This window comes from Silurus aristotelis (assembly GCF_946808225.1).
Source record: "Silurus aristotelis genome assembly, chromosome: 13".
NCBI classification, from domain to species: domain Eukaryota; kingdom Metazoa; phylum Chordata; class Actinopteri; order Siluriformes; family Siluridae; genus Silurus; species Silurus aristotelis.
The window spans coordinates 16,160,498-16,184,590 of record NC_139586.1 but is presented as its reverse complement, the minus strand read 5'-3'; the positions used below and the strand labels follow the sequence as shown (position 1 = coordinate 16,184,590).

The window sequence follows — 24,093 nt, the reverse complement described above, 5'->3', positions numbered from 1 at the left end:
AGTTGTGTTGACGGTAACTAAGCTCCTTATTTTTCATATAAAATGTCTTGGAGCCTTTATTTTTATGGGTTTCCAAACAAGGTACAGAATCACTTTTTATTCCAATCCCCATAAGCAATTGGGCAGCAGCCACCTCTGCTATGCAGTGGCTTCACAGAGCTGAGCCTTAGTGGCAGTTGTGAACTCCTCCAGGCGAGTGCAAACTTGACTGAGTGTTCATACAGAGAAGGTGGAGGAGGAGCAGTGAAGCACATCACCTCTTAGGGAGGCCATGAATTAGATTTTTGAATCTCTCTTACAATCCTACCCATCAAACTGTCAAAACAGATTGAAAAACATCAGAGCAGAGTGTTACCCCTGAATCTACATTCTTTGTGTCGGAGTGGGTGTGTGTGTGTGTGTGTGTGTGTGTGTGTGTGCGCATTATGTTTTTAAAAAAAGGGCTCACCTCCCAAAAACTATCATAACTCCCAACGTCTTGCAGGTCCCCATCGGAAGACATTTTGGAGTTACCCTTGCAGCACGGAATGATTGCGGCTTTCTGGCAAACTGAGGACAGAGCATGAAGCAGGAACACTTGAACACAGTAATAATAATGCAACATACAACATGTGCTAAACATGAGGAAGGCAGAAGTAGCAACGAATTAAAAAAAAAAAAATGTTTATTTTGCAACAAAAACTAGTTCAGCCAGCCACTGCCTTGGCACACTGCCCCACACCACATGCAACAACACAGTTCTAAGACTGAACAGTCTCTACAATATTACACGGGTGTTTTCCAACTAAATTTTGCTGTGGATGGAGGTTTTGAATCGGACCAATGGAGGATTACACATTTCCCCAATCCAACAATGATTCAAAACTCAATAATCCATAGATCAGACACAACAAGGAAGCGACAATGAATAGAGTGAGAGATTTGCGATAAACAGAATAGATAATAAAGCAAACTCACCAATAAGCAAAACTTTGCCTTGTCTTAATGACAACGAAGTTAGAGAGGCTTTACCTCAGCTTGGGTGCGGCAGTGTGGCTAAAGATAACGGAACGCCGTCTATAAGCTTGTCCCCCTCCACCCCGCAAACTCTACTTCTTAACTCTGGACACTGTAATACCCGTTCATATCCCCATCTGACACACTTCCATCATTCATGAAGCCAAAGGAAACTCCCGTGTGTGACATCTCTCATGGTCCTGAAATAACCTGTTTATTAAAACACCAACTGTTGGCAAGAACAGCTCAGACTCCATTTGACAATTAAATAGCTCTGGATTTCTGAGCAAACTGTGGATTGACTTTGAGAATGGCATAAAAATGTTAAACCTGATTACCCCTTTCTGTAAATCCTTGGATTTGCAGTAGCTCAAGGTCAGGCCTGGGACCTCTAGCTGATCCTATTGTTATTATTAAACCAAGGTCATTTTGGCTGTTTTTTTAGACAGACACAGTAAGTCAAAGATTCGTTAAAAGCATCTGCTTCCAATCCATGCCAAACACAAACAGTGCTAATGGAAAACTGACACCCTCAAGGGGTTTTGTGACCTAAACCATTTTAAAATGAGTTTGCTATGGAATTGCAAGAAGGAGCTCTCTGTCAAACTTGCTTATCAGACATACACACATCCACAAACCTGAAAGCAAAAATAATAGTAATTCAATTGAAAAGTTTCTTGAAATGCAATTGACATTACAAGCTGCAGCATACCACCAGCACCATACCTTTTTGTACCTCTGAAAATAAGATCAGTTTGAATCCTTGGAGAAGGATAATATTACTGATAATGTGTGATGAAGGAAGAAAAAAAAAAATGCAGTCTATTTTCTTCCTAAGAAAAGAAGATCAAATTACTTCCCCTAAACTTCCTGCACACATGAAGGCAGGAGGAGGGGCAGTGGGTGCCAATGGAAAGGCCACTCTTAATGGAGGCATTTCCCAGAAACATGCTGAAAAGGGAATATGCATGAGAGCCCCATTTGAGTCTTGCATGATAATTGAAAGCATAAATATATCAAGGTCAGTCTTGCTGCAAACCATAAAGGACCTTTGGGGTAAAAGAACAGCTATGAAGCTCAGGTTATGAATCCATTTTCCATTTTCAGGGACTTGGAAGCATTTGTCCCACCCACACACAAGAAGCATCTCCTAACAGGCTGTGAAAACTGAGGGCAGCAGCTGTATCATGCTGCACTCCGGAAATAACCAAAGCCCCTGAGATTCAGCAGAGCTGGCAAGAGACTACAGCACACACCATTACAAGCTTAATCTCATTTGGATATTAGAAACTGATTTAAACAGCTGTGTGCAGATGCAATGAAGAACCTCAATGAACTCAATGGGAAAAAGATATATCTAAAATTAAGGTATGTGGTGCACTTTGGAAAACAAAAGCCAAACATTTGAAAGCTCTTTAGGAAAATAGACCAAGCAATTAGAAAGCATTGTATGAATCTTCGAGAGAAATCCTGCACAAAAACTCATGGGTTACAAAGACAAATAACAGTAATCCTAAGAAACAACAGATATGGGGAGAAAAAAAAAAAAAAAAAAAAAACAGAACAGTAAATCTGCAGAAGAAAAACTAGAGAAACAAAATCAGATAACCCAAGTAAATTTTTTAATTTAACTAAACCCCAAGAGACTCAGCTTGATCCTAAACAAATGTTTAACCTAAAACTTGTACAATCCTCAATAACTGATCAAATGATAACAAAACGTATTTAATGAATGAATAGAGCAAGTGAGTCATGGCCACATGCGCCGCCTTGCTCAAAACTCATCAGTTTATCAAGAACGATTTTCTTTCGCGAGTGACTTGTGAGTCGTCCTTGGCAGAAAAACAGAAATCAACAGCTAATTATTTAACCAGCCATTGCTGCCTTCCTTGCAAGTTTGGGAGGACATGCTGCATTCTTGGAATCCTGGAACTATTAATTAAATAACTTGTTTTCGGTTTAGGATTTAACTGTGCAGGGATTAAAATGCAGATAGGTTTTCATTCACAATCAGTCCTTCAGGAAAGTGGAAAGACCACACTAATAAAATAACAAAAATAAATACCCACATACATACATACGTATAGATACACAATTCTCATATATTATATATACAGTGAGGAAAATAAGTATTTGAACACCCTGCTATTTTGCAAGTTCTCCCACTTAGAAATCATGGAGGGGTCTGAAATTGTCATCGTAGGTGCATGTCCACTGTGAGAGACATAATCAAAAAAAAAAATAAAAAAAAATCCAGAAATCACAATGTATGATTTTTTAACTATTTATTTGTATGATACAGCTGCAAATAAGTATTTGAACACCTGAGAAATTCAATGTTAATATTTGGTACAGTAGCCTTTGTTTGCAATTACAGAGGTCAAACGTTTCCTGTAGTTTTTCACCAGGTTTGCAGACACTGCAGGAGGGATTTTGGCCCACTCCTCCACACAGATCTTCTCTAAATCAGTCAGGTTTTTGGCCTGTCGCTGAGAAACACGGGGAGTTTGAGCTCCCTCCAAAGATTCTCTATTGGGTTTAGGTCTGGAGACTGGCTTGGCCACGCCAGAACCTTGATATGCTTCTTACAGAGCCACTTCTTGGTTATCCTGGCTGTGTGCTTCGGGTCATTGTCATGTTGGAAGACCCAGCCTCGACCCATCTTCAATGCTTTAACTGAGGGAAGGAGGTTGTTCCCCAAAATCTCGCAATACTTGGCCCCGGTCATCCTCTCCTTAATACAGTGCAGTCGCCCTGTCCCATGTTCAGAAAAACACCCCCAAAGCATGATGCTACCAACCCCATGCTTCACAGTAGGGATTGTGTTCTTGGGATGGTACTCATCATTCTTCTTCCTCCAAACACGTTTAGTGAAATTATGACCCAAAAGTTCTATTTTGGTCTCATCTGACCACATGACTTTCTCCCATGACTCCTCTGGATCATCCAAATGGTCATTGGCAAACTTAAGACGTGCCTGGACATGTGCTGGTTTAAGCAGGGGAACCTTCCGTGCCATGCATGATTTCAAACCATGACGTCTTAGTGTATTACCAACAGTAACCTTGGAAACGGTGGTCCCAGCTCTTTTCAGGTCATTGACCAGCTCCTCCCGTGTAGTTCTGGGCTGATTTCTTACCTTCCTTATGATCATTGAGACCCCACGAAGTGAGATCTTGCATGGAGCCCCAGTCCGAGAGAGATTGACAGTCATGTTTAGCTTCTTCCATTTTCTAATGATTGCTCCAACAGTGGACCTTTTTTTACCAAGCTGCTTGGCAATTTCCCCGTAGCCCTTTCCAGCCTTGTGGAGGTGTACAATTTTGTCTCTAGTGTCTTTGGACAGCTCTTTGGTCTTGGCCATGTTAGTAGTTGGATTCTTACTGATTGTATGGGGTGGACAGGTGTCTTTATGCAGCTAACAACCTCAAACAGGTGCATCTAATTTAAGATAATAAATGTAGTGAAGGTGGACATTTTAAAGGCAGACTAACAGGTCTTTGAGGGTCAGAATTCTAGCTGATAGACAGGTGTTCAAATACTTATTTGCAGCTGTATCATACAAATAAATAGTTTAAAAATCATATATTGTGATTTCTAGATTTTTTTTTTTAGATTATGTCTCTCACAGTGGACATGCACCTACGATGACAATTTCAGACCCCTCCATGATTTCTAAGTGGGAGAACTTGCAAAATAGCAGGGTGTTCAAATACTTATTTTCCTCACTGTACATATATACACACACAGACAGACATACATACACTTATATAGAGTAATCTATCGAGCCCCGAAACCGCCCGTGATAAACGAAAAAAACGCGATAAAATGGGCGCCACCCCAAAAATGCTATTTTATGTATACAGTACTGTATTAACATCTTACTTCATTTTAATTATATTTTTTATTAATACATTTCATTATTTTAAAATATAACTCCATAAAAACAATTCCCTAGAAGTTTTTAAGTCTATCGAGCTATCCGTGAAAGACCGGGAAAATCTGCGAAACATTAGTTATTAGTTATGGCAAATGCAAGTGCGAGATTCAAACTGTGGTAAAGCGGGGGATTACTGATAATATATAAATATACATATGTGTGAATGTATATAGTTCCATATACACATACATACATATTCACACACAGAATCCAACAAATGTGAGAATGGGGACAATACGATAGAAATGAAACTTGGGTATATTTGAGATTAGTCAGTGTGCAGTGTATAGAGCAGTTCAGATTTACTGTCCTTTAAAAATAACATACAGCCGTTATTGCCTAAATAACTGGCAAAAAATGTAAGTACACCCTAAGTGAACATTTTAAAACTGTGTCCAAAATTTCAATATTTTGTGTGAGCACTAATGTTATCTATCACTGCCATAATCCTCCTGGGCAAGGAATTTACCAGAGCTGCACAGGTTGTTGCTGGGATCCTCTTTCACTTCTCCACAATAACATCACAGAGCTGCTGGATGTTAGACACAAGGCGCTGCTCCACCTTCCGCTTAAGAATGCCCTACAGGTGCTCAAAAGGGTTCAGGTCTGGAGACATATTTGGCCACCCAATCACCTTCACCTTCATCTGCCTCAGCAAGGCAGTTGTCATTTTGGCAATGTGTTTGGGGTCGTTATGTTGGAAACTTACGTTCGGCTCAGTTTTTAAAGTGAGGGCATCATGTTCTGCTTCAGAATGTTAATGTTGGAATTCATGTTTCCCTCAATAAACTGCAGCTCCCCAGTATCAGCAGCACTCATGCAGCCCCAGATCATGATGCTACCACCACCATGCATAACTGTAGGCAAGACACAATTTTCTTGGTACTCCTCATCAGGTCGTCACCACACATGCTGGACACCATCTGAGCCAAACAAGTTTATCTTATTCTCATTAGACCGCAGGACATAGATTCATGCTCATGGACAGGTTGTCTTCAGCAAACTGTTTCCAGGCTTTCTTGTAAGCCAGCTTCAGAATAGGCTTCATTCTGGGACGACGGCCATGTAAACCGACTTGTTGCAGTGTGCGGCGTATGGTCTAAGCACTGACAAGCGGACCTTCTGCTTCTGCAACCTCTAAAGCAATGCTGGCAGCACTCCTGCGCCTTTTTTTTAAGCCAGCTTCTGCACCCTACACTAAGCACGAGGACTCGACTTCTTTAATCGACCCTCGCGAGACTTGTAAAACCCCTATATGGCTCTGGCCACTTCACTGTAACTCAATTTCAAGGTGTTACCGGTCTTCTTATAGCCTAGACTATCTTTTTGGAGAACAATAATTTTAATTCCCCAAAGAGTTCTTTGTCATGAGGTGCCATGTTTAACATCCAGTAGTCTGTATGAGAGAATTGTACTCAAAACACCAAACTTTAACTGCTCTAATACAAGATACACAAATTTGTATGGTCCTGTTAAGCAGACACAAACATGAACATGATGAATAGTAAATGTGGCTTTGCATGGTTACATGACGTACAGCTGTTATCACTTAGGGTGTACTCACTTTTGTTGCTTGCTATTTTCACAACAATGTCTGTATGTTGAGTTATTTTTAGAAGACAATAAATTTGTACTGCTATATAAGCTGCACAATGACTGGTGTAGAAATGAAACTTGGATATTGTGTGCGTGTTATATAGATATGTATAATTCCTTGGAAAATTGTTTAAGCAATTGTAAGTAAGAATCTTTAACCAAATTCTGAGCCATTTTATCAAGAATCATGCAGCCCTAAGGCAGCATGATGGAAACGAATGTGGAAATTAAAGAGGTGTAAAATGAAATCTAAGATGGGAGCACTGAGACCTATTGTATTTCATACATCACTGCCTTTCGGTCTTCCAATTGATCTCGCCCCGATAAAAGTCTGGGCAAAAGGTCCATAATTACATGGCTGACAAAGCTTTCAAGCTGCTTCCAGACCACATTGTAGCATACAAACCTAATATAAAATATCAGCCATTTTAGACACAATTCTAACCTACATTAAATCATAATAATCAAATGTATATGCTATGTAATAATAATTCTACTTTCATGCTATGCAGTGCTCAATGTCCCAAATCAGTGTACAAAAAAGCAAATACTGAAAGTAGACGGCATTGTCTGAAGTCTTGCATAACTTCCTCCACATGTGCGTTTAATTTAGTTTAATAATTGCTAAAGTAAATTTAAGAATGAAGCCAGGTTGGCAAGTGTCCTTATATGCAGCAGAGCCTATGTGTATGACACGCTATCAGTTATACATGTAGGATATATAATAAACAGTTAAATAAATCTGCCACACTTTAAAACTCTAAGACGAACAAAAGAAAGACTTTATAAAAATAGGTGCTTGGCGATACCGATATTTAGCCTATATTATTAATGTAAAAATTAAAAAACAGCACTAACAATACAGAACTGCATTTAAAGAAAAATAAAATACAAAATAAAATACAAAATAAAAACACTACCGTAGGAATTTAGCCATGCTTAACAATATCATAGACTACATTAACTACAAGATGTAAACTTGCACGCTGGAGCACTATACTTTGGGTTTAATCAAATATGAGTCTACTAATAGAGAAATGCATAACATATTAAGAAGTTAGCAGCCTTTCAGGTTTTTTACAACAGCCTAAGCAGATTCTAGGCAGACACCGATCCTACCCCAACTGCTAAATTATAGCTAGATCAGATATGCTAACACAGTGCCTGTACTAACATCAGGCTTAATATGTATCAGTAATCAGCTGTGCCATCAGTGGTGAAATTCAATATCTCCACTTAATCCATCAGCTGGTGAATGTACTGTTTGACTGCTACTTTAAAATGTTGGGTGAAGGTTACACTACTTTTGGTTAATGGAACTGGCTGATTCCATGCAAACATCAGGGTTTACACTGAAACAGCTATTTAATAATATTGTATGACCTTACAAAAAAAAGAAATGGAGTATGTTATAGCACTATATGATTAGTTTTTTATTAATATACATTATGGTCTGTATGTTTCATTTGCGCTTTTTTTTATTGCTGTTTAATCGCAACAGATAATATTGGACAACAGAACAACCATTACATACAATTTAATAATGAATAAGAGAAAATCTCGAAGTTTTAAGAGTCCCTTAGTTTTGCAAAATACATTTCAAACTAGAAACTAAGTATGGGAAGCCTTGATAAGACTGAATACAACATAGCAAACAACATATTATTCAAGTCTCTTTCATTCCAATGTTAATTACAGAATTGAACTCTAGAGATATTGAATACTTATAAGAGTATCTTATTTTTGTTGGCCTGCACTGCCCCCGAACTGACACCGGACATGCTGTGTTGGTAATAGTACGTTAATTTATCTCAATAAAACAGTTTATTTGCAACATGGGGGTTGGGGGACAGACAAGCCTGGGTCAGCTGTAATTACATAACACAGCTTAATGAAAATGTGACAGACAGCATGACAGGAAACAAACAGTGCGTGTTGTGTTTTAAACAGGTTTATCAATCATGGCACTGCTAAACATTATGTACATACGTACAGTGAGGTTTAAAATAGGAATTTGCACTTAAATTTAAGCACGGAAGTGATAATAAGTCATAAGTGACAAAGATAGGATGTATTGAAAGAGTATTAGACATGTACATGTGCATCTTATTTAGTCAGTGCACATTTTGTGCACAAAAATGCTTAAAAACACGACTGGTGGGAATTTACTTTAAGCTTGTGCAAGCACGAGATGTTTAAAATGTACGAAAGTTGTATTCCTAACACAGAACAAACCAAATCACCCTGTCACACATTAAATGTTGATACTGAATATCTCTGAAATGTTCATTTGATGGTTGCTGTAATTTAAATTATTCCCATGAGATGTTAGCTTTAGCAGTTTTGTGTCATGGTAATATCACAGGGGACATAGTTTCTGCCAGTGCAGATTCATTTAAATAGCCTCGAGCACATAGGATAATAATCGGGTTTTAATCTTGTCTTTTAAAATGAACGTTAAATAGCTTATTTTCTCACATAGAATTGTTCATTATAATATACATTTGAAAAAAAAACAAGTGTGATGTGTCATAGCTCCTGTATATGACAGTATAGTTGTGGACTCTATTCTCTGGATATAAGCCTAGCATTTCCTGTTTACACCGGTAAACCACCCTTTACTGACCCAAGTCAACCCTGGGCTCATCTTGGGGTCGTAACACCAAGCTAGCGGACGTTTATTTTTAAATATTGCAGTTAAGGAGTTTTAGGTTATTGAGAGCAATATAAAAATAAAAGTAAAAATTGTTCACGCTTATCTGTTTGAGAAAAAAGCATTGATGAGCAGCTAAAAGAGCTAAAGGACTAAAGTACCGCTGCATCACTCTCTTTGAGTTAAGAGCTAAATCATCCTGGCACCACTATCTGGCACCACTATCAGCTGGTAGTCAAACAGCACTGTGGGTAGAGTAGAAATCATTAACCAAAGTAATCAAAAAAAGAAATTATTATTATTTTTTTTTTACTTCATCTGAGTTTGAACTAAAAAAATAAATAAGTAAATAAATAATGCTGACAGACATGGCAACCTTAAAAAAAATAATTACTAAATACATTTTTTTGAATACAGTAAAAATAGTTTAACTATATTTATTCGACATGACTTAAAAACTTTCAGCTGAAAATATAAAAACAATTACTTTTACAGGCAGCATTTGTACCGTATTTTCCGGAATATAAGCTGCTACTTTTTTCCTACGCTTTGAACTCCTCGGCTTAAACAACGAAGCGGCTAATTTATGGATTTTTCCTGGGTTTATCCCGGTTTCACAAGCGTCATGCCGCCAAAAAACTGAGCCCCATAACATTAGACCAATGAAATTACCGATCGGGTTCAGGTGAACCAATAAAACTCTTTATATTAAATCAGATGCACTCCCACTGAATCGGGCCGCACCACATCATAAATATGGATGAGGTTCCTCTGACGTTTGACCTGCCGCTCACTCGGACTGTCAACAGGAAATGCAAATGATTCGTCACCCTGAAAACAACTGGGCATGAAAAAAAAAAAAAAAAAAAAAACCGCACTTCACCTTTGTTTTGAGCTGCACGGCATCGGGAGAAAAGCTTCACTGATGGTGATTTTTAACACACGGCGATGCCAAAAGAAAAACTCCCGAGAGAAATAGTTGTGAAAGGAAGGAGGAAGACAGAGAACAATGACTTTCTTGGTAGGCTACTGTTTAGATACAAGTCGTGTAACAGACACTGTCTTTCTTTAAAGCCTGTGTAAAGTTCATTAGTTTCATGTAGGCTTATAGACAGGTGCGGCTTATTTATGTTCAAAATAAAAATCTTTGTCAAATTCAGCGGGTGCGGCTTATATTTGGGTGCGTTTAATAGTCCGGAAATTACGGTAGTTGTTTTAAATAATAATAATAATAATAATAATAATAATATAACTGACATTAACAATACCCTTAGCTAATGTAAGCGTTAACATACAATGATGAATTATATTTCTTCTTAATAAAGTCAAAAGTATCTCCATTCACCCTGACAGAAAGTAAGGATGCTGCATCAGCAGAAAAGTCAAGAGGAGATACGTTTTAAATAGGAAAAAAAGAAACGGGGCTTCCAGGGCATCAACTTCTATTGTTAATTTTTTTATTTTATAATTAATTTCAAATTTAAAGTCATAGAGCAAACACTGTGACCTTAACAGTTACCAAACACAATCTGACAACTGCAACAACTTCTTGTTAAAACTGGCTCCTAGTAGGGCGAAGCAGAGAACATGACCCCGCTGCCAGAGGATGTTTACACTGCATCGGTCATTGACTCTGTTTGGCCTTCACGCCAAATCAGTACACAAAGCTGTCGGGTTAAAATCAGAGGCACATTTGTCACAGTTGTATACAAGCAAAAGAAAAAACAAAAATAAAATCAATTGTGTGTATAGAATATAGACATCACAATGTATCCTTGTTCATTATTCAGCATTACTTTCAACAAAGAGCTCATTTTAAAAACGCAAAAAAAAAAAAAAAAGGTGTGTAGTAGACGCCAGGATGAAACTGGATAGCTAATGGCAGCACATTCGGAACCCATTAGCCTACTTGTCAGATGTGGCTTGGAGTACATGACTTGTGGCATGTGGTACTTGTTAGCATGGCCCTTTTAAAACCTCGCTCACACATACACTCACTCCTTCAAACACGGACAAACGCAACGATTAAATCCTCAGTGAACTTCAGTATACCTTTAAGCAAACTTTAACAGTATGAAAACAGACACGGTATCTCTGTAACACTCCCACACTGATGTACTCCTGTTTAGGACATGCCAAAGTAGCTGCCAAACAATGAGAACAATGGCTTCCATCTCAGTATAACGAGGCCACGGGGAGGGAGGGGAGGGGTGAAATATTCACACAAGCCCTGCTGGAAACTTGTGGTCATTAATCTGATTAATGTATACAAGATGACCGAGTGCTGCAGTGGTATTGTCTCAAAACACCGGCCTCCGTTAATGGAACATGGGAACTTTCCGATGAGTGGCTTTCCCTTTTTTTAATATTTTTTTTGCTGTCATTTTTAATTTTCACAAAAATTGTGAAAATGATCTGTACACAAGCTTGTTTAGGCCTCTTTGTTTTTAATGTTAATCAATAAAAATTCTGAAATTTTCTGAAAACTTTTAATTGATCAATCAAAAACATTGCGGATGCCCCCCCAAGTATAGCGAATGAGTGCAATAACTAGTGATATTATTTACAGTATTTTCAATTGGAGCCACGGTAGAAAAGAGTCTCACTTCAGGAAAGCATTTCTGTACATCAATAAATAAAGTAGGCTGTAAATCACAGATAATAGCTGATAGAAAATAACAGCTCTTTGTCAGTATGTTGTTCTTGACACTCACCTAGCATTCTTGAGACTTTATTCTCCTTTAGTCAGCGTTTGCTGATGGAAAGAAAAGTCTTGTGCTGAGTTTTATGTTGTAGAGGTTTAATCGTGCCTGCATCATTTGAATTGAATGTTGATGTAGGACCATTTATAATGAGAACGAGCAGGGTATCGAACAGGACCCAGACACCAATATCGATATTGATGCATCCCTATTTATGACCCTAGCTACCAACCTCAAATAACTGCTGAATATTAGCACAAAGGCCCTGTCTTTAACACCCTGCAACATCTGCAATACAAGAAGCCTGATCCTGCACAGCATGCAAAATGTCAGCTGGGAAAAAGACAAACTACAAAATCAATAGCAAAAGTGTCCAGCTTGTGTGATTAGTCAGCTCCTAATCGAGAAACGCAAAGCAATACAGAGTATACAAGAGCGGCAAATACATTGCACATCATCGCCATACCATACATTAGAAACTTACCCAGTATATGAAGAAATGTTAGGGGTTAGTAATGCCTCTGTCCAGGTACGCTGCCTGTACAGTGGCCCTGAAAGAGATGGAAGATGAGCGAGCTGTTAGCGACAGTGCACAGAAGCAGGAAAGGCTGGTCATGCGGCATTAAATGAGGTAGCAAGTTAATATAAGTCCTGACACCCGAAGGTGGCACATTCCAAGCTGGAGATTCAAATGCCACACATAGAAAGGTTAGAAAAGCCATCAGTAGCACAGCAGAAAACCACACAGTTAATTCGCTGCTATGCAGCAGCTGATCAGATCCTTAACATACCGGTAACTGAATTTTATGTTATAAACTTTCTTTTCGGCTTCTCCCGTTAGGGGTCGCCACAGCGGATCCTCCGCACGTTTGATTTGGCACATGTTTTACGCTGGATGCCCTTCCTAACGCAACCCTCCCCAATTTATCCGGGCTTGGGACCGGCACTAAGAGTGGCTGGGGATGGTTCCCTGACCGGGAATCGAACCCGGGTCGCAGCGGTGGGAGCGCTGCATCTTAACCACTAGACCACCAGGGGACCATAACTGAATTTTATGTTATGTTTAAGCTTAATGCATTATGACATGGAACAAAGTGGGATTTTCAGCATGATTTAACATTTTAGCTTTTTAGGAGACTATTACATTAAAAGTGTCTTGTGTAGTATATAATTGATCATAATATCAATTATAATTTTCATTTTGCCCAGTTCCAGCCAAACATGGGGCTACTTTCTAGAACTATTATATATACTTTTTAACTAGTTTTAACCAGGATTCAATGCAAGGCTTATTATATTATTTTTCATTGCATTCCCTCCACATATGCAAGTGAATCAAAGACGTCATCAAGAAATCCATTGCAACCACACTTTCTGAACAGAAATTTAGTTTCGTTGTGTGACAAACAAAAAAACAACAATTATTTGCCATTCAGAGAGACTGTTGATTTGATTGTAGAGTTTCCCATGGTGTAAATGGAGTACTGGGAGCTTGCACAAAAGCACTTAAAATGACGAAACATGGACTCCCAGCCCTCTTATAACAGTGCTGAATGCAAATATAATACAAGGAAGTGTATTAGAAACAACTAGAAATAAAACAACGCCCTATCATCAATACAGCAGCTTTGTAGCATTTTAATCGTTATAACATAAATGCATTATCTGAAGATTATAGTAGTTATTAAAAAAATTTATCTTTAAAACAGACAAGAAGGAAAATGTGCTTAACTTTAGGTACAACATCAATCCCCTGGTTCCAACTTGATGCTTACATGTAACACTTATTTAACCTAGGTCATGTGACACCATTGAGGCATTTCCCACATTCCTGGTCCCTCAGGTTCAAACATGCTTCTCTAATTACACTCGGCGCACAGGCCCTCAGTTATTCAGCGCTGAAGCTTGCTTCTCCTCTGTGGGCTCAACTTCCGAATAGGGTTTGTACGATTAATCAGCTGCATCAACAATGCAATAATTAAGAAGTTGAGTGTAGGTAAGTATTAAGAGTTATGATGTAATAATACAAATCAAAACATTTCGGTTTTGATGACATAAAAGCAAACAAGACGTGTGTATGACAATGGTGCAGATGCTTTGTTTATAAAAATGAAACATTTATGGAAGTAATAAATCCCTCAGGGGGTATGCCTTTATAAGAAAATAACGATGGAGTGCTGTGACATGGCGTGAAGCTAAACAGTGCTGTTAACTCTTACAATCTGAAGGTTGTTAATTTTCTGAAAGGTCTCGAGGTATTTTGCTCCTAAAAGACCAATTTGTTATGTATTGAAAGCCTGATAGCATTCTTTTCAACCCATTTTTTGTTACGTTTGACACTGTCCTTGAAACGAGTTATCACTCACATTACAACAATAAACAGTCCTTGTCTCAACAGTCTGTCTTTTTTCTTTATTCTCTTCTTCCTAATCAAGTCCTCCATTCTCAAAATTCTCCCATTATGGGAAACTGAAAATGAAATCTTTACTTCAGATTACAGATTTTTACAAATGCATGGACACAACTTTAAGACTCCATAAAAGTTATAAACCGTATAAAAATCCTTTTTATATATCTGATGAATGGTTTTATATGAATTATTAAAGTCAAATAAATAAAAAATATATGTATTCAATCAGCTACTTATTACAGAGAATGACTATGGATTCTCAGAAATGTGTATTGTGACATAATTTACCAGGAGGATAATCAATGGTCATAGTTCAAACCTTGCAGGTTTATTTTTTAGCAAAAGCCAGAGAGTTCATGGTTGTGTCTCTGGTGTACACTATGCTGATGGCAGGATACTGGGCGTGGAACAAAAGCCCTTTTGTTTTTGACATGCCTAAAAGAGGACTCAAAGGCCATTGAGCTTTCAAGAGAAGGGTATACACCAAGCAGTTCCAGAGGCCAAACACTGAGCTCTTTGACATCTGTGGCTGCTCCACGGATAACAAGTAGATGCAGAAACATAGTGGGTATGGACAATACAGAAGCAAACTCTGTAATCTGGCTACGAGTCGCACAACAAATGAGTCATGGTCACTCCACAGAATACACATTGAATAGTTTAGGGGGAAAGAAGTTAGAGTCAGGCAATATGCTGATATATCATCAATAGGAGGAAGCTTAGAGTGAAATTCTTGTTTGTTTTTTTTTAACTTAAGTTGCCTTTCCAAGAAACTTCAACAAGATCAGCACCTAAGGAGCGGCTTTACAGACAAGATCTCATGCAGGTACAGCCCAAGGCCAAGGTTTGCTTTGCCTTGAGAGATTACACTAGATGAAAACATTCGGTAATAAGCCTGAACTTCCTTCTTAAGTGCTTAAAGATTCCAATGAAAAAAGAGAGAAAATATCCATTTGGAGTGTACTTCAACATTATTTTATGACATACATGATTGCTTTTATAGTAAACATTAGTTGCTACATTGCAAGGTGCCAAAAGAAAAAGAAAACTGTGGGATTTCCTGTTACTCAATTTAACCTACTATTATTAAATACATCTACCATTAAGAAAACATTTTGCTTAAACTTGACTTTACAGATGAATTCACCAGAAAATGACCAGGTGCCACAAACATTCTAACCCTACACACAGTTGGGAGCTTCCGTTTCAGTCAGTCATTCTCTTCAATAACATCCCTATAGAAAAGTCTGCTGATATCAAACTTGTCTGTGCCATACATGACTGAATGTTTGATTTGGGTCCCATTCAACCGGAGAATCCTGTTTCAACGATACTTCAACGTTTCAATAAACCTCGGGAGGTCTGGATTACTTAAGGCGATGTTACGCCGTTTCTTTGTATGCGTTTTGAAAAGCAACCTATTTCCATGGAAGATGAGTTTTAAACAAATTATTTCAAAACATGGGAACACCACCACCAGGGACCAATGTAATGACTACAAACCTAACAGGAAATGCTGTTATAAGAAAATAATCCAGCCTGAATTTGATTGTCCTTAAACAGAACATCCTGAAGTATCCTATATATAATACATTTATATTTACATTTGACGTATCTGCAGTGACGCATACATGGAACCTGTTCATACTCATGTCACAGCATATCTAAAGCAGTCTTCTATTTCTGTTGAGGTTAATGGGACAAATAGTAAAGTGCTTATATTGGGGACTCCTTCCACAAAACCTCCATAAATCTCCCCAAAGAAAGGTTAACACTACTAACTGATTAGACTTTTCTTTTAGGTGTTTTATTGGCATATCTTGCATACAAGGCTCTGTGAACTAGCAAATTCTACAGAAAACACATTAGAATAACTTAATTAACACTACTTACAGTCAAAGCTTTTGGTAGATGCACTTATGCAGGAACTAGGCAACAGTTCTTGATAGTGCTTAATGGTGCTGAACTTGATCAGAAGTCCAATATTTTAACCACTTAGCTAATGAGCTTCCAATTGTATGACTGTGATTTGTTTTATAGTCAACGTCTGCAATACAATTCTATTCAACAGCTCTACTATATATTTGATTTTAGTGTATACCCAGAAGTGTTTAGAAGCAGGTTTTAGTGTGTTCTTTGTGTTTCTGTAATGCTGCTTTGGAACAATGTCCATCGTTAAAAGCGCTGGACAAATAAAACTGAACTGAAAATAGTTCTTGCCTCAATTACCTGCCACATGTAGGGGCAATAATTGCAGGTCTTTTCACTAACACTCACTACAGGCCTTTACTGTGAAAGAAAGAGGACTGGACAACATTATTATGTCTCCTTTTCATACTTGGTAAAAGAGGAACTCAATATGGTGGTATAAATGTATGATTTGTCATACTGGGCCTCATTGAAGCTTGGTCCAGAAGGATTTATACCTAAATTATTTTAAAGTAATCTTCCTCTTAGAAAACATTTGCCTCTTAAACATGCTCTAAATATTTGCTGCAGTTTATAAAGCATATGTAGGAGGCTCTTCATGTTCACAGGTTTGGTGTACCTAGTTTATTTTTTTAAGTATTATTTGCAAGTTTGCCATCAATAATTCAATGCGAATGACAAAGACATAAATGGATCAAAAACTATATTGATGATCTATTTATCATTTGCGATCATACCTGTGTTTTAGATATGTTTAATTTATTACTCTCTAAATACTGCACATGTACATACTGTATGTGTACTGCCTCTCCCTTTATATACAGTTATAGTGTACACTTTTTTGTGCGTTAGATATGTACACCCCCTCCCCACACACACATACACACTGGTTAGAGGTGAGGAGCACAAGGGCTAGATGTCCTGTTGTGTTTACTTAGTTAACAAGTTTTACTTTGCAGAATTTAGCAGAGGTCCTCATCTAAAAAACTTACAGAAATGATCAGGAGTTTCTATCAAAAATACATTCTGATGCTAGCTTATAAAAAGAGACCAGGCACTGTTTTTTATTTATATATATATATATATATATATATATATATATATATATATATATATATTTCATTTTATTTTCTTGGAATGCATTTAAGAACATAAAAACAGAGAAACAAGCCAACACAAACCAATAAATTAAAGCAAATAATAAAATAAAAAAAAAAAGCACAGGCTGATGGGTTTGCACATAGCGATAAACTGTAAACCAACTCCTTAGCTGATGTTTTACCCTGATTTCACTACTATACCCTGTGAATAAGTCATCAAAATATCATAAAACAGAAACACTGAATGAGCCTGAGATAATAGAAAGACCCTGTTCAAAAATCCGTATGTTTCTTCTGGATTACGCCAATAATTATGGCGTGCGAAGCCGTTTTGTTTTTCGACAAACATCGTAGCAGCAATCTTAGAAATTTACACACTGCCAAACCTTTATTGCAAGTCATGGAATAAGTAGCTTTGCAGTGATGATATTATGTGATGCATCTGTGGGATTGCACAAAGATATTGCAATTTACAAAAGTATTTACACCCGGCCAATCAAATAAGACTACACTAGCCTTGCACAATGGGTATATCATATTGCAGATGCAATGCTTCATATTACCACATGGCTCCTAAAGTGCACACTAATAAATCATGTATATATATCGTTCTGACAATGTTGTGCACGCATGCAGTAATTCAGCAAAGAATCCAAACACACATATGTGGAATAAGTCGGTTTTTTCACTATGGGTTTTGTGATTCGAGTAGAAAGCATTTGCACATTGAGTCTCTGTGCGATATCAGTTTTTTTAAGGTCAGGATTATATCGCGATATCGGTTATGAGTCGAAATATTGCGCCAGCGTTTATTAGAAAGGCAATGAATACGGGTTAACACGTGTACCCTGATTTATGATGTATTTCGAATGCAGAATGTGTCAGGGGATACATCTGGATTTGTGTGTGTGTGTGTGTGTGTGTGTGTGTGTGTGTGTGTGTGTGTGTGTGTGTGTGTGTGTGTGTGTGTGTGTGTGTGTGTGAGTGAGTCATTCTCCATTCTGTTACAAACATAAGCTGCGTCATGAACGTGAAGTGTGCATGAAACTGCGACATTGCAGATCAGATGATGGAGATAAACCTGGAGTTCTAATAGAAACACCCTCTCATTCATCTAATGTCTGTGATTCCACATGAAGCTGAATATGAAGTGTTAATTCAGATAGACTTACTTGGAAGTTCCCAGTCAGGGAACACGCTGAGATCCACGAGTTGGGAAATCGAGCAGGATGAAAAGACAAACAAACGCCGATTTGTTTGATTTACACTCTGCAGTGATGCGATACAAAAATGTCGATCCGTTTAGAAGTAAATCGGAAAATCTGCAAAAGTAAACAAAAAAACCCCAGCGAGCATTTGAAAGGCGTTCAGGGGCCTGGAGCGCGTGCCATGGTAACGACACTAAACTGGAAATGATATCCAGGACCAAGAACAACCAGCACCCAGGATCATGCAGAAACCCTGAACTGAAGTGAACTGCGAGCGGAAGAACTGGATGACTCTGAAGCCGGTCGGACTTGCAGCCTTCAGCGCGCTCTCCTGCAGTGGGGCATTAGGCGACGTGGCTCAGCGTTATGCCCATTGATCCAATTACAGGAATTAACCACTCGAAGTGTTTTAAGGGGAAGCAAAAAAAATAATTTACCCAAGCCGAGATGCGTGCGCTTTTACATCCACCAGAAGTCAGTCTGCTTCCCTCTCTGCTTTATCAACAAACCCCGGAGTGAACCCGCGAGCAGAGTAAAAGATCTTACATAAACACAATACAGAAAATACTCCCGACCCGCTCATTAGCAACAGGCAAACCTTTAAAACAGCCTTCCAGTGTAAAATAACGCCCCCTGGTGGGGGAATTATGCCATTGGAATCCCTCCATCCCCAACACACTCGAGTGAGTGAAATGATCCGATTCTTTTGATTCGGATCACTTTTAAATCGTTTGATTAATCATCACACAAAAATAATCAAATAATAATAAATCCATTATAATATTAACATTGTTATTAAATGATTAATTCTTCCTTAAATGATTATTCTAATTAATTCTTTTTTTATTTGAATAGTTTGTTGTTTTCCCCAATTTATTTTTTTTATATTTGATCATTTCCATAATTTACTTTTACAGTGTATTTGTGAACTCTTTAATCTTCTTACTGTTTACATTTGTATACTTATACCCACTTTCTCTAATAATAATTATTATTATTATATTGTTTTGTGCGTGTGTGTGTGTGCGTGTGTGTGTGCGTGTGTGTGTGTGTGTGTGTGTGTGTGTGTGTGTGTGTGTGTGTGTGTGTGTGTGTGTGTGTGTGTGTGTGTGTAAAACCCCTTAAAGACAGTACTACTAGGACTGAATTATGTAAAGACCAGACTGTAGCGTCAGCACTATATTTTAGGCCATATCTTTCTCTGTCCTTCACACATCATCAGAAGTTGCTGGTTTGATAAACACAAAAAACTGCACTATTTACTGTTTATTATCATCAGTGCACCACTACAGTAATCTGCACTATTTACAGTACACTTTAATATCACCGCTTGCTGTGACGTTATATAGCTGTTAACGTTATGCACAATGTTAGGAGAAGAGTGGAAGTTCCCCTTTGGTCACCGCCTATGTAGTATCGTTTTTGCAATCTTAGAATAATAGTTTAGAATGCAGTTACATTGATAGAACGCTGTAGGAGATTTTCTGAATAGTTTAAAACTATTGAATTATTGCAATCCACTTTTTAAATAACAGCAAGTGCTATAAGTAAAAGGTAGGTCCAAAAAGAATATATTTGCATTTAATTTATGGGTCCTAGTGAGTTTTCTCTGTCGTAGTCCGAGGATTATTTAATATTTATATATAATATACTCATATTAATATGTCCCGAATATAAAATAGACTGTGCAACGTTGGCATGTTGAGTAGTTCTCCAGCAGGGAGCGCTGCTGACAAAATAACTGGTAAACAACACGCGTCATAGTGTAGAGAGAAAAACATAAAAGAAAATGAAGAATAAGGCAAATATGATTAGCATGTATTATTAATATTTAATTATTGGTTGGCAAATCTCATATTCATCGTAGTAGACATATGCGTCAAAATCCCATATTCATAGTTTTTGAAAATGAAGCGTCAATTAAATACACTTTCATTGTTGATAGCTGTTATGACAGTAAACATGTGCTACTGTTTTGATTAATTTTGGTTTACATTCGTTAATTTATTTATAACTGTCTCTTTGCTTTCTTCAACTATTTTTCCCTAAAACATGCTTTATTTTATTTTCTCACATCCTGTATCTTTTGTGTGTGTGTGTGTGTGTGTGTGTGTGTGTGTACCTCTGCACTTGCTTTCTGTATGTATAATTCGATTCCTTGGCAATAAAAATAATTGTTTAATAGTACACATTATTTATTAATTACATAAATATATATATTTTTTATTATACAAAAATCAATCTATTTCCAATGCATAAAAGCAAAACTTGAGACTGAAATAATATACATATTTATTATTGTCGTTATTACTACTATTAATACAACAACAAAAAATGCTGCTATCAGATGTAAACTGTGTTGCTCTAAATAATTATTTCAGCAGCTCAAGAAAATGCACGTTTTTATAAATTATATTATTATAACTTCGGACTTTTATTTTGAACTGCGGTAAGGTTTGGGTGACCGGAAGTCGGTCTGGTTAGCGCTGGTTCACGTTACTTGGAGAACAGTAAAGAAAAGGAAGAAAGCCGCCGCTAGTGAGAAGGACGCGGTTTGTTTTAGAAATTAAGGAAATTTCACAAAGAAAAAAACACCGAAACCCAAGCAGGCGGTGAAAAGAACAGTTTCCGTCCGACATCCGCGTCTGTAATACAGCGGCCGTGGAAGTAAGTCATTAGAGCGCCGCTAAGTGACTAGTTGCTAGTTTTGCTAGCGAGCTAATAATGGGTATGTTAGACGGCTAGCACTGGTTAGCTGCCTGCAGAGCCTCTGAGTGACAAGTCTGTATTTACTATCTGGGAGAAAATGTGAATGATGTGTTAGCTGACTCCTGTTTAGCCTTTGGACTGAATCTGACGGAACAAATAAGATGTCAGTCAGCTAGCGTTAACGTTTCCGCCAGTTATATTTTGAGAGCTTGTTAGTCGTTTTTGTCAAAATATTTAATTCTACAGCTGCGGTATTAACGTTATCGTGACTCGGTTTCACTCTGAGTAATGGTGCTAGAAAAAAAAATCTCCCGGCTTGTACATTTCTTTTAACGTGTAACTAACCGAATACAGGCTGAGTTCCAAATTGCACCGTGCCCCATAGACAAGTGCACTACAAGGACTAGGAGATAATGGCTTGCACGCCCTATGTAGTGCACTCCAGCTCAGCACGTAGCGGTTTGGAATTCGGCCAGGGAGCTGCTTGTACAACAGACTGTATCGCCATTCATAAGGGCTTTTGTCCTCACTGGGGGAGAAGAAAAATCCAGAGGTTGCTAACGTTAGCTCACACGATCAGAATATATAGAGAAACATTGTCTATTTAACATCATGTTATTTAATGACAAGAACATTTAATGATTGGGAATTTTCTATGGAAGGCAATTGATGAGTGAATCATCATCAATCTTCATCATCAGCCCTTGATGTGAGTTTTATTTGAGGTGTGTTAAATGTTAAATCTGCCTCCATCATGGCAGATCTTTCTTGCAGAGGGCGTCTCTGTAGGAATCCATCCGTGATGCCAGGCTTCCTCCTGAGATAATTCCTCTTATAAAGGTTAATGACTTCAGGTCAGCATTTTAATGGCTGTATAATCTGAAGAGCAGAGGAGTTTTTTTCTCATGTGGATCGGGACGTTTGTTTTTATGTCCATTTTCAACCCTAAATTATTGTTATATTGTCATCCTTTATTGACTAATTTCTTTTATGAATGGTTAAACCTGCCCTGCTTCAGAGCTGTTGCTCACTAAACCTGGGAAAATTCACTTTTGCCCAAACTGGCTCTCAGATTTCATGAGTCAGCACATTCAGTATTAATGACCTACTCAAGCCAGATCATTTCTTCACTGCTACTGATACAGGGACAATGAGTGATGTCTCATATGAAGTCAAGGTTTTATACAGGAACCAACAAATTCTTCACTTCTTGTTGTTTTTCTTCATCACCAGCTGAAGCACTGGGAGAGCAACTGTGGATTATTTCTGCTGTTGAACATTCTGTTAAATAAGAACCTGGATATTCAGATATTCTCCAAGGATAAGAAAAGGCCAAAATGCAGATCATAGGAAATTCTCTTCTCTGGAACATCAGTGATTTGTTTTTAAAATAAGAGCTTAACGTAAAAAAACAAACAAAAAAAACTTGAAAGTAACAAAAATGATCTGTACCAAACAATAAACAAGGTAACATTTAGGTAAATGGGTGAATTTTATTGGGTTTTTTTTTTGCCTGTCATTGAACTGATCTGGTAAATATGGCATTTAAATAAATGGTCAGAGAGACTATGTATTTGACGAACTGGAGAAAAACGTTAAAATGAGAAATATAAAAAAAAAATGGCGGATGGATTTAACACTTACAGCTTTATTGTTAAAGACTTAGACACACAATTCACTGACTCTTCTTTGATATCTATTTATTATATTTATTTCTAACAAATGTAGTGATGTTGCTCTACAACTACATCTAGCCGTGAATTATCTCATACGTCACTGCTCTCTTTGATTCTTGATTCTGCGTATGATGTACAATGTTAACACTTCTATAGTAACGTGCGTTGCTCCAGCTCATATTAATCTTTGACTGCTGAAAAGAAAAGTTTAATTACTGACCTGCTGACGTTTTCTATGAGGGATTTGTTATAAACAGCTAAGTCATCTTAAAAAAAACAATATATATCTTGCATGTAAATGATAGCTGATACTTTAACATTTGTGCTATCTGTAAACAACACCAAGTTTCCTGCTGATGCAATGTGCGTGCTGGTTAAATATCGTGGTGTGAGTATAATTTGGGCATGTCAGCAATGCAGGTTAGCATCGATGGAGTTAAGCTTGTTCTTGTTGTTAATTAGAAGTCTAAAAATGAGCAGCACATGGTTAATGAACAGGAAGTGCTGTAGACTGTTCAGTTGTTATGCAAAAACACTTTCTTTTGGTAGCAGCTTGGTTAAGGTTAGTCACCTACACTGGCATGTTTCCACTTCAGGTGATTCCTTATGCATGTACTGTTGTGCCAGACTTATTCAGTTTGCGTACCCTACAATTAATGTTACTGCAAATGTTGATGTTTTTTTAATTGTATATAGTTATTTGGTATATAGTTATTGAGGGTCTCCTCAGCCACAGGTTCTGACTCTGACTGTGACTGAGCCTGTGACTTAGGAGACCAGCTGCAGGTATATGCTACCATTTGCATTAGATTGATTGACATACATGAATATTCACTTGGGTAAATCTGTAAAACTGAAAGTATGTAGAAAAATGGACATCAGCCCAAACATGGAGATGTCCATGTCTATGGAAGATGTTTAATGTTAGATTATTTGAACTGATTCTGAATATCAAAGTTGTCAAATTTATTGAAGACCTTACTACATAAAAAAAAAAGAGATGTGGTTTATCAGATGTAAGAACATTTATTTTCATAAATTTCCATTTTATCTTATCAGAAAGCTTATTTCATCACTAATACTTTTACTTTCATTACATAGTTTTGAATGATTATTTAGAATTATTATGAGTGAGTATGGCCATCGCACATCGCATTCATGTAAATCAATTATA

General features: G+C 37.5%; 2 protein-coding genes across 9 annotated transcripts in view; one reads left to right on the top strand and one right to left on the bottom strand.

The window, feature by feature from the left end:
• The window catches only part of pacsin3 (protein kinase C and casein kinase substrate in neurons 3), a 29,153-nt gene extending 9,983 nt beyond the window's left edge, over nucleotides 1–19,170 (bottom strand). The window contains exons 1-3 of one of the 6 annotated variants that reach the window (XM_083557897.1): nucleotides 18,499–19,170; nucleotides 12,372–12,438; nucleotides 449–549 (exon numbers count right to left, since the gene is read on the bottom strand). In XM_083557897.1, the coding sequence (XP_083414023.1) occupies nucleotides 449–502 (54 nt within the window). In that variant the 5' untranslated portion in view covers nucleotides 503–549; nucleotides 12,372–12,438; nucleotides 18,499–19,170. Of the gene's footprint in view, nucleotides 1–448; nucleotides 550–957; nucleotides 1,113–1,722; nucleotides 1,840–12,371; nucleotides 12,439–18,498 lie in introns of those variants that run through there. The other 5 variants (XM_083557896.1, XM_083557900.1, XM_083557899.1 and 2 more) reach the window with 5 other exon arrangements.
• Nucleotides 19,171–20,970: 1,800 nt separating this feature from the next.
• Nucleotides 20,971–24,093, top strand: part of csnk1g1 (casein kinase 1, gamma 1) — a 28,416-nt gene continuing 25,293 nt past the window's right edge. Inside the window, exon 1 of one of the 3 annotated variants that reach the window (XM_083557893.1) lies at nucleotides 20,971–21,201. The gene's annotated coding sequence lies outside the window, so the exon portion shown is untranslated. Of the gene's footprint in view, nucleotides 21,953–24,093 lie in introns of all 3 variants that reach the window. The other 2 variants (XM_083557894.1, XM_083557895.1) reach the window with 2 other exon arrangements.